Below are 12,069 nucleotides of genomic sequence, written 5' to 3'. Positions count from 1 at the left end.
CATTCCAGCGCTGGCTTACATATCTTTCCAGCTGGCACATCAGGGAGCCGCAAGAGCGGGGCTGCTCCACGAGGAAGGCTGAGCCAGGACCTGAGGGCGACCCCGCACAGGCCTTGCCCCGCTGCTGGGGACGCTGTCTCGCTGGGYCCAAGCACGGCGGGCAGAGCCGGGGGGGGGCTGGCAGCAGGGTCCACTGASGGCGTGAAGGGATGACCCAGGCCCTGGGCCCATCTAGGGAGCCCAGGCAAGAGCAGCAGCAGCAGAGATGGGCAGGAGACAAGGCTGCAAGACAGGTACCGTGGCCATGCAGGAGCCAGAGCTGGGGCCCGGCTCACCTGTGGCATAGCTCAGACGGGGATCGGGCACCCCGGGCTGAGCTGCAACGGGCTCCTGGGCACGCGCAGGGGTGCAGGGTCCTGGGGAGGCTGGCGCAGCTGCCTGCAAGAGGGGCCCTCTGGAGTAACCCCTTGTCATTAAGTCTGTATGTGCAAAGACCCAAAAGGCCCTTTTCATTTTGGGAGGAAGGGCTCAGGCACACAGGGAGCAGACCAGTGTGTGGTGGTTGGCTGCAGCTCACAACCGGTTTTTGACATACTATGTTTAAATGCAGCTGAGATTTGCTTTTCACTGGTGCATTCGCCATTTCATCTAGCAAAATTACATCTATGCCAGTAATTACAAACTCTTGCCAACAAGCTTAATTCTCTCTGTCTCTGCTCTGAAATTGTAATTAATTCTACTTTTTTTTTTTTTTTTTTTTTTNTTTTAAGTATGTAAATCCTTTTAACATCTTTTAACAAAGAGTCTCCACTTGGTCACGTAGACTTCAGAAAGCTAAAAATACCAGTCAGATTGCATTTTTCTTACACCTCTTCTGTAAAACATGCTCTCCAAATCCACATAAGGTTCTGGTGGTTACTTTGCAGATTAGCAAACACAGCCTAAAACCTGAAAGCTGGTTTTTTAAAAGCCATCTGTATTAGTACCAGAAACCCTTCAGAAAATAAGAGGAGACTATAAAAACCACAGAGCGCTGGTGCTGCAGTGACCTTGAGGTAGGAATCACCTCTTCTTTGTGGTTCCCAGGAATTATTGGGGTTTAATATTTTGCTTGATATTTATGTTACAGGAGAGTACAGAGCCAGAGAAGAAATTCTGGGCATAAAACTCAGAATCCTTCTTGAGCAAAGGAGGCGACCAGCTCTTGTTAGCAGCCAAAAGGTTGGTTTTTTTCTTCACAGAACAGACCTTAATCGGGAATAATTGTACCACAAGAAGCAGCAAATGGTATGCAGATAGTTAACAGGACTTTTTAAAGTCTGTTACGCTTCCAAAAGGCAGCCCTTTGTCTTAAGAGGAGGACAGCAGAGCTCATTTCCCAGGGTGTGGTGGGACTCCAGTGACTCCCTGCACAGCCTGAGAGCTTTCTTTCTGCCTGTTACAGAAACTTCGTGGCTGAATTTAAGAAGTTGCTTGGAGAGTTTGGTCCGTTAAAATAATTTCTACTGTTTTCCAAATTGTAATAAAATATTTTCCCTCTACTTCAATGAGGCATGTAATTCAGTTTCTTCTCAGAGATTTGTAAAAGTATCTCTTATAGTCCTGGAGGAACGTGAGTGCTGTAGTGTTAGAAGTGGAGATTTAGATGGACATAGTCCATGCATATGGGTCTGTACTTAGATCAAACTGAAACAGGTAATTTATAGGTATATCATAATAGTTTGCCAAAAGTACTATTCCTTATAAAGCCAAATCTGAAAGCAATTTTCCCATTTTTATGGCCAAGGTTCTGTCGGTATTACTGATATAAATGTCTTCTCAGCCATGTAATGTAGCTGTTGCAAGATACCTTAGGCTTCAGYCACCCTCAGATTTACAGTGCTGGTGATTTTCTTACATTAATATATCTTTGACTGAGGCAGCAGCAAGATGTCTGCCTGTGGGATTTTAGATATGAAGCAAGGAGTCATATTAGAACGTCACCATCATCTCACGCTCTCCCAGTTTAACCTATTCATTTGTTATAGAAAAATTCACAGAAAATAGTGGGAGAACAAAGAGTAGAACATTGGTTTACAAAACATCATCATTTATGCTAAGGAAGCACTTGAGTCAAAAGCTGTTCTGCTGGGCGAGGCACACAAATACGAATTCCACCCTTTTCACAATGTTTTGAGCAGTGGGACTGTTATATTCCCACTGATTAAGAGTTGTGACATGAGCTATAATCAGGGTAAAGTATGCCAAATGGTATATTCGCCTCAGGGACAGAGCTCAGGAGTCACTCAGGAGTGACTGGAGAGTCATGGGATGAGAATGCAGGACTTGGATCTACGGTATTCTTGCCAGAGACAGGAGTGTCTAAAACCAGAGGACTGACTTCGGCAGCTGCTGCTCAGTGGCTCCCTACTTTGCAAAGTGCCTCCATTCCCTGTGCCTAAGTACATACCAACAGCACAGCTTGTTATAAGGTCAGGTCTGGTTCCCTGAGGTTAATCCTCAGTAATTTTTATATAGTAAACTGTTTGCAAGTTGCAAAGCAAGAAAATTTATTTCTTAATCAATGGATAATAGATGGGAAAAAGATGTTTAGGGACATATAAGCCTTAATGAGTGCACAAAATTTTTCATTTTTCCCTCAAGAAGAAAAGGCATTATTTCTATATATGGGGAAGAAAGCGTCAGGTTTAAGAGCATACGGATGCAGCTGAAAGATCATCAACTTTTCATGAAGCTGTTGCCATGCAAAAGGCTGCAGCTTGGTTGGGGATACTTGGATAAAAGTGAACTTTCAGTACAGTGCTCTTCTGGAATAAGCCATTTAAGACTACATACCTCGATCCTTAAAGCACCCTTTAGATTGTTACAGTACAAAATGTACTTATTGATCCGTTCTGCATTGTCCATTTGTGGGGCTGAAGAGTAACTTAAGAGGAAAAGGCTGGCAAATAAGACTGAGCACTTACAAAATCCACATTCCTTACAAAACATGCTATTTCTAGATATCTGCTAATGCAGTCTTTGGCAAAAGGGTAGGWAGGAAGGAAAGTTTTACAGTTTAAAAGCCATCGCATCTGTGTGCATCCCCTATGCTTTTTCTTCCTTCTTTCAGAAGGAAAATATTATTTTGAAAAAGCTCGTTTGTCTGGCATTCTTTTCTTTCAGGGCTGGATCACACAGGTGAAATTTCTAGAGAAAAATCAATACTTTCCTTTATATAGATCACTTTCATTATCAAACAGTATGTTTGATAGCTGCAAAATGCAGTATATTAAATATTTATTCGCACTTTGAACATTGTATTTTATCATAGAATGAGAACTAATCRTTGTATGTTTAACATATTTTAAGATTTTTGTAGTCTTGGTAAATAAAAGGCTAGAATTTCAGCTGCCTGGAAGGCAGTTTTTTTTTTTCTTTTTTCCTTAGACAACTTGCATTTAAAAAGATTTCTGCCTCAGTAGACACCAGCAACAACCTATGACTTCTCAATATAACATTCTGTAGCCTTATCCTGCAGTAATTCTTCACCCAAAACTCCTGCTAAGTCTAACAGAGTTTAGCCTGAAACAGCAGGCCTGTGATCACTGTCCCACTACTGGAAAAGCAGTGCTGGCCTCAGATAACAAACTGCCTGAAAGATCCTTTCAACAGTGGCAGCATATGGGCCTCCAGCAACTGTCACAAAGCAGCAGCTGCACAGTGAGCTATGGAGATGCTCTGTGCCAGACAGAGATGAGGCTGGAAGCAGAGTTATCTGGGTGGCCCGTTTTGTTCTGCGCCTGAAAGAGCACTTAGTCACCAACACCAGAATCACATTCATAAATACATCCCTGAAGATGCTTATTGATCTACATACTACCTCTTTGTGGTACAGAAAGAAACATTTCTATGTGCACATAAATTACTATGAAATGTAAGCAATCTTCTTGTTCCATTTTGCAGTAATACTGCAGAGACAACCCAGTCTGTCTCTCAATGGCAATAAAATCACCTTATGTTGGCTGGCCCTTCATTCATCTGCTTTTTGCTTATGAAAAAGACACAGTCAGGAGCAGGAACTGTTAACTCAACTTGCTTTACATTTCAAAACAGAAAATTTTTTGGACCAAGCCCAGTTCTCATACAAGTAACCTCTCTAAAATCAGTGGAGTTATTTTATGGTTATGACTGAAAGTGTCTGATTTTATTCCTCGTATTCCAGGAACAATTTGAGATCATTGTCAAAAAGATAAATGACCTGAAATTTCTAATAGACGCTAGTGATACAGGTGAGTGATGTGATAAACTCTGATCATATCGCAATGTAATTCTTATTTCAAATAACTCATTTTAAGCTATCCCTGGGACAGGAGAGCAGGGAGAATTACAATGGCCAAATAGAGTTACATTATTACATTTCTGCTGCCAGTAAGTTTCTCTGCACAGGTAGTTTTCTCCACCACCTTGTACCTTGTATAGTTGTTTACCTCCCTTAAANNAAAAAAAAAAAAAAAAAAAAAAGACTGCTGGCATTGCTTTTTCATTTTCCTTGATCAGTACGTGGCTATATAACACATAAGTTAGTGGGAAAGGAAGGGTAGAACTCATTCACAGAGCTTTAGGTAATCAACAGCTAAATACGAGCTCCAGGATAAGAACTTTATACTTATTTTGTAATATTGGAGAGATTAGTATTACTTCRTTAAAATTTGAAAATGATCAGAGAAGAGTATTCTCATAAGAGCCTTTGAAATATCAGCATACATATCAAGCCAACGTACCCATTATTGTTCAGCTGGGGGGCAGCTTTTAGATAGAACCATTTCTTTCTTACTGCAGGAGAGATGGACTACAAGCTCTGAAAAGGTAGTGCAGCTACAACAGCACTGGAAAATGTTTCTCTATTATGTTTCTCACGTGACTTTCTTTCATCAGAAGTTACTTGTTCTCCAGCATTAAATTCAGATTAATATAAAAAGATATTTGCAAAGGTTAGAAATGGTGTAAGTTTGGCTTAAGAACTACATGCAAGCATGTCTGGATTTGTGGTTCTGGTGCTCTGTGTCTCTGAAACACTTACAGATCCAAAAATCTATTGCAAGCAAAGACTTGGCTTATGGCACATCAGTTTTCTTTTTCTCAAACATGCCATATTTTCAAGTGAGCTTTAAGTCTTTCCACAGAAAATCTTTAAGTATTGTGACATTTAAAAGGATTACAGCATATATTTGACAGGTTGCACAGTGCACAGTAGATACTCAGCTATAGAAATCTGTGACCTCAGCCTGGCTTTACATCAGTGCCTTTGCTGCAGAGCACTTGGAGCACATTTAAAATGAGTAAAACATACTGGCACAGTATAAGGTATGTGCTGTATTCACAGTACGCAGGGCAGCTTTCAGCCACACAATTCTTATGCAATCCCTGCTGAAATCAGTGGAACCTCTCCATGCCTATCTGACTTCAACAGAGTTCGACTTATCCCTTGAACACAATATGCAGCTGCTGGAAGGGAGCAGAAAAAGAAATATCTTTGAAATAAGGTGACACTGATGGTAAAAAGCCTTGTATAAATACACATCAATGCCAAATACAACAAATCTTACCCTCTATTGTGATAAAGGCCTGGATTTTTCACTCATACAGTGTGTAAGGATGCATAACTCCTTTGGCTTTAATAGCATTATTCCTGATTTAGTTTGGAAGCACATTCAGAACTATTCTGCGTCAATGACTATTTATGTAGTAAATCATGCCCTTTGTACACCTGTGCCATCCTGACAATTGCTAGAAGGGAACCAGTATCACYATAAAGAGGATTGCTGACCATACTCAAAACAGCAAGATGTATGAGAAAAGAATTTGGCCATGGATGTTCGCAGTAGATTTGCTGTCTGACAAGCCTAGCCAGCTTGCATCATAATCTAATAAAAACCTAATAATACCTTTTCATCTAGCTCACTCAGCTGCATATATCAGGCTTTGGAGGTGTCAAGTCTAAAAAGAGAATTGTACTTCTGCCTTGGAGATATTTTTATTGCTGAGGAAAAATATATTGCTAGAAACCGTTCCTTACCCAGAAGGAGAGTTCCATTCTGGAAAAATAAAACAAAAAAGAAAGAAGAAGTCAGGTAATAAAAATTCACTTTTGTCATCAGATCTGTACTGATCTGATGCGCTCAAACTTGAAAGCTTGTCCTCCTGTCTCTTGCAACTTCTTTCTTTTAAGTTCTGAAGAGGCTTGACAGGCAGAAAGTGAACAGATGAACATTAGAGGTGGGAGCTGATCTTGTAGGAGGTCTAAGCTTGAATTATGCAAAGATAAGGATGTAGAGGCGTGCCTGCATGGCAGAGCAYTGTGTAGGTAGAGGAATGCACCTCTTTACAGGACAGGGTATTACATAAAGTTTGCAAGTGACTAAATGACTTCCTGTTACTCCATTTTATATCTAGGTAGATACGAAAAGATACTGATACAGGGACTTTTCCTTTGGCCCTGCTGGTATCTTGTCTGAGTATCAGCTTTCCCATCCCACTTTGTGGCCTTCTTGCTTATAAGCCATCAAATATTCATTCATCATGATTTTTACCGGTTCCTGATCAGACAAGAGCCTGTGCTTGTTTCTGAATCTCATTCTTTCTGCTCCTGTTCCCTGATTGAGAGTCTTCTGCTCAAAGCCAGCAAGCAAGCTGTTTTTCTAGCTTCCATGTTTGTATCAGCTGCCTCCTGATCCAGGCTCTCTCTGGCACCTGGGCTCCCTGGAGGTTACGGGTGCCTCTGGCAGTGGCAAGTTACTCTGGTGCATTATGGTGTCTGTCCTGGCATGATGATCTCCATCTTGGCAGCCAAGTGCCTTCTGTAGTTGGCCACACAGGCAAGCTGCAAAAGCATACTTTTGGTATCAGTTTACATAACCCTAGAAGACTAAGGGCAGCCATGCAGCCATGTGTTTAAGCGCATACTGACTTTCCCGTATAAGAAGGCCTAAAGGGCAAATGAGTCATCAGATTTTCTTGGTACTAAGAAATTTTTTCAATACTGAGTACCTCTGATAATCTAGCCTCAGAGTGCTAGAAAAAACAACTATAATTCTTCACATTCATGCAGAACAGCAAATCTCTAAGTTTGTCACAGACATATTATGGGTACAGTATCCTCCCTGGCTTTCTATTGGTGCAAAATATGATTTTTTCTTGTCATTACATACCTACCTTTTAGGGTACAGTCATTAGAGTAGGTTCTGGCAAATTTAACTCATAAGAAGAAGAAAATTCTTTACATATATATATTTTTTCATATTCCAGGGAGGTTTGTAGTCAAATTTATGAAGGATGGATGCAAACATTACTGAACAAAAGTCAAACTCTTGCATAAAGGTTTTGCTTCATTTTAAATAGATATCAAAGGTAGAGCCACAGTGAATTTCCAAGTGTTAGTTAACTGCTGTACTGTGATATATTTACCAAGCTATTTAAAAGCTAAAACATTTTCCTTAAATATGACATGCTTCAGGGTTAACAAATCAATRTTAGAACTTGCATGGAACGCTTACTTCTGGCCACATATAGTGCATTCTCTACTTAATTATTTGTCATAATTTATAAGAAAGTTGCAAATTCTTTTACCATTCACCTATTGGAAACTATATTGTAACTATTATTTCATTAAGCATATGGATGAATCAAATTAAATTTTGAAATACCAAAATTCCTGTAGTTCGTGTAATAATAACTTCTTACCTTCCAATTTAACAAACAATACATAAAAACAAGACATAAAAAATGCTATTTTAACTATCAAGTATATTCTTAAGTAAATTTTAAAGGACYCCCCCAAAATTCTAAAGTTTAGAAAGGTATTTCTGGAAATCCAGTACAAAACTGAAAAGATTATATAGATGATGTAATTAGGTATATTTTGGGAAAATGAGTGTTTCAATATCTATTCTGCTCTAGGCAGTGTCATGAATCTGTCATGGCACATAGTGAAAGAAACTACTTCAAGAATGCTGGAATACCTTTCTTTACCACAAGACACCCACCCAAACTAATAATAGGACAACATTCAACAAAGTAGGAAACAAACCTAACAGAAACAAACTTACAAAASTCAACTACATACACACTTTATCCCACACACCTAAATTGATGAGATTTTAATTAACTTCTTTTTCCAGTGGAAAGCCACACAATCACAGAAGGGTAATTTTTAGTTCAGTGAACGTAAGGACTCTACCCGTGGAAAACACCCATGGAGCACAGTCTTCCTCATGCCCTTCAAGAGAAGCACAAAAATTTCTGCTACAGAAACCTGGGAAATAATGGATTTTGGTATTCCCCTCTGTGTAAAGCAGGGACAACACAGCACATAGGCTGATCAGTCATAAAGGTAAATAAACATTCCAGGATAGAAATATTTGTTATGTGACCGCCTGCAGTATCACAGAACAGAAGAAAGACATTTTGTTTGTGCCTGTCTCATAATGCAGGCACATTTCTTTCTTTCAGGCCTCCCACAGCTCTTTCCATACTACAGTTGAACTTTCCATTTTATAATCAAAATAGATCTATATTCCTGGAGATCTCTATGCTGACACATCACCTCTAAGCTTCTTGTAATCCCCTGTCCTCCTTTTGTTGAAAGAGACTTCCTTTGGCAGCTTCCCCTGATAGCATGTACCAAGGATTAAAATAATACACTTGGCTGTGAACACAGGTAGTTGAAAAACACATCTGCTTCTGTTGCCAGGTTTGTAGCAGAAGGGGAAGTAGAATCAGGAGAAATTCTAAAACTACCTCTAAAAGAGATTTTGAGTTGGAGACCTAAGAAGCTGACCTCTCAGTTTACCAAACATTGTGTTCAGTTCCCTTTTTGTAACAGCAGTGGGAATACAGAAGTTGGCAAACTATGATTCTTTTAACATCTCTGCAATGCCAACAGAGCAAAGATGCACGAGTAGTGTAAAAGTTAAAGACGCACGAGTTTAACAGAGGAACAATCATGCTAAAGACAGTAAGCTGTGAAGGGGTCAGAGTGATTATCAGGAAAGTAATAAATGGCCTGGCCCAGACTGTTTTCTCTGTTTAGTCCTCCCTATTTTTTCTCTTTATGCATTTCCTATTTCATGTTCCTAATCAGGTTCAAATGAGGTGTACCAGCTCCATCTTTGCAAGCCCGACCTTCTTCTCATAGAGCGATTAACAGCACTGTGACAAATCTCCTCTGTTTTAKGAACACTTTGTTCTGTTTTAGGGAAGAAAATAACTCTACCTTGTTCCGACCAGATTTGACTCAACTACAAAGCTCTTTTATGTTGAATGTGGCTAAAAATTACTTATGAACCTGTTCTATATTAATTGGTACTGAGGAGTTCCCTAGATTTAACCCAAGACTTTTGCTCTTTTCATCTTTGTTTGTCTCTCCCTGACAGGAGGACAGGGGTCAGGAACCTCCCCATGTATTGGGGGCCATCGTTTCACAGGCTTTTTCTTAGACACTTTATGATCTCTGAGATTCACACACTTTTTGAGAACATAAATGTACTTGTTCAGCACCTTGTACCACGTAACAAAATGTTCCTCAAGCCTCCCTTTCACACATCAGCTCTTTGTCACATAAATTCTCCCAATTTGGTTCCAGCAGGTGAGTCCCTCTACCAGCTCTCAAATCTCTCTGACTGCTGGCCAATCACTTCATTTCTGGAGAAGCTACAGAAAATAAAAATGTGCACTGTTCCCTCCAGTTTCCCTCATCCTCACTGAACAGAAAAAAATAGTCTTTCTGTACTAGCCCCTTACAAGGGAACTTAAGCTAATTATATACCTTCTCAGATAATTTATACTGCTGTTTAGCATTTCTTTCTCTTTGCTGCCTGTCAATATCAGGACCTATACTCAGGTCTAAATATTGCTAAAATACCACATCCAGTTTTCAAACTAGCAATTCAAGAAGGGCACTGACAAATTAGAAAAAGTTTTTCTCGCAAGAATAGCTAAAGGATTACAAAAACTGTATTACAGAAACTTTATGAGTTCAGTCAATGTATATCACATGGAAGATATTAGAAGATATATGTGTGCCATGAGATACTTACTACTTAATCCTCAGCTGGCATTAATTGTGGTGAAAAGCAGCTTACTGCTCAGAAAGGCAGGGATCTCTACAATGCTGTAAAGCTATAGACAAAAATCTTCTTTGGTAATAGCAGATACTATTTTAATACCTGGTGAAGAGGGAATGTATAAATCTACTGAGTCATTGGGAGAGGTGACCTACACTTGAGAAGTAGCAAATGACTGAGGAAAATTGCTGTCACTGTTTCATTTCTGTATAAAGTGAGCAGTGCTATGGGCAGGTCCATCTCCCCACTCACAGCTGAAGAAATTGTGAAAGCCCACAGCTGCTTTCAAAGTGTTCCTGATTATGAACTACACTCTGCTTCTGTCCCTAGCTACTAGCATAAAAAATAGAATCCACTTATCTGACAATAAGTAGAAGAATAGGCCTATATTTAAGCTTAAAGGAATGGTTTGATCAAAGCCAACCGATTCCCAGAGGGAAAAATGGAAATATTGTAAAGGAGCCTCATTAGACAAGCTGCCAAAGTGTGATAAAATCCAGAGGTGGTCACTTTTACTGTTTTCTCAAGTGGAAAAAGAAAAGTGTAAATGTATTAGCAAGAGAGCTGATTAAATTCTGGCGCAACTTCTTGAAAATTTTTCATCACTATTTACTTACAAGCCAAGACCGCCTTTAGCCAAACAAGAACTAATTTCAGGAAATCCTACAATCCATGACAGACAGGAAAGGCAGACCCTTACAGTGGTCTCTTTGATATATTCCGGTCAATCTACTGGGCTGATTAAGGAAGTTGGCTGCCATAATTACCATTAACCGAGGCAACACAAACAATACCTCATACCCCTGACTGGAGAAAGGCAAAAGTTCAACCTATCTTCAGAAAGGGCAAGACGGCTGAGCTGGGGAACAACAGGGAGCTCAGTTTCACTTCAGTCCCCAGGAAAAACATGGAACAAGTCCTCTTTGACACCAAAATGKGGGTTCAGTCAATACACTTGAGGGCAGGGCTGCCATACATGAATAAAGTCAGCAAGGAAAAATGCGAAGTCCTGTACCTGGGATGGATGAACCCCTGCACTGGGTCCGGGTGGGGAGCAAGGGCCCTGGGGGGCCTGGCAGACAGGGACTGGATTAAACATGAGCCAGCAGTGCAGCCTGGCAGTGAAGACAGCTAACACCATCCCAGGTTGTACGAGCAGGGACATAGTGAAGTGATCATCCCACTTTAATCAGYACTCATAAGATGGCATCCTGCATACTGCATCCAGTTATGACTCCCCCCATACAGGAAATTTTGATAAACCTGAGCAAGTCCACCAGAGGCCACTGTGATGGTTGGGGGCAGGAGCACTTGCCCTTGGAGGAGAGGCTGCTGGACCTGAGCTCGTTCAGCCTGGAGAAGCGCTGGCTTCAGGGGGACCCAAGGGCCACTCCTCAGTGCCTGCAGGGAGGTGACCCAGAAGATGGAGGCAGGTTCACACACAGTGGTGCATTGCTGGAAAACAAAGAGACAACAATTGTCCATCTGAAATGGAAGCCTCTGACTGGATATAAAGAAAGCTTTTTACTATGAGGATGATTAAAAACTTGGACAGATGGCCCAGAGAGATGCTGTGCGATCTCAATCCGTGAAGCTTTCAAGATCCAACTGGACAAAACCCTGAGCTACCTGCCCTGCATTCAGCATGACCCTGCTTGGAGCAGGAGGCTGGACTAGACGCTGCCCACAAGCCTTTCCAGCCTGTGCCAGAGGGAAGAGCGGTCACTATACAGCTTCTTTACACGAGCAAGAGCAGCTATATCCAGCTGTACTCATTGCTGCAACCTCCACCTCATCATCGCTCATGTCACTACTCCGTTACAGCTGAGGTACTTCCAGGACACAAGAAGGAACAGCAGCATACTTGCTACTTCTGCAAGTATTTCACCGTGTTTTGAAAACGGCCGCAGTCAGGACAGCAGCGCTGCCAGGAGAGACCGCGCCGCCGCCGTGCCGTGACGGCAGC

At 41.0% G+C, this 12,069-nt stretch overlaps 1 protein-coding gene across 1 annotated transcript in view; it reads left to right on the top strand.

The window, feature by feature from the left end:
- The first annotated feature begins 209 nt into the window (after window positions 1-209).
- Window positions 210-12,069, top strand: part of TMX4 (thioredoxin related transmembrane protein 4) — a 40,259-nt gene continuing 28,399 nt past the window's right edge. Inside the window, exons 1-3 of the mRNA XM_085299180.1 lie at window positions 210-293; window positions 4,205-4,271; window positions 5,366-5,525. Coding sequence (XP_085155306.1) covers window positions 210-293; window positions 4,205-4,271; window positions 5,366-5,525 — 311 coding nt within the window. The remainder of the gene's footprint in view (window positions 294-4,204; window positions 4,272-5,365; window positions 5,526-12,069) is intronic.

This window comes from Rhea americana, unplaced genomic scaffold, assembly GCF_003343005.1.
Source record: "Rhea americana isolate MKP2758 unplaced genomic scaffold, rheAme1 scaffold_146, whole genome shotgun sequence".
NCBI lineage: Eukaryota > Metazoa > Chordata > Aves > Rheiformes > Rheidae > Rhea > Rhea americana.
Note: the sequence above shows the minus strand (reverse complement) of the source record. Positions and strands in the feature narration are given on the sequence as shown.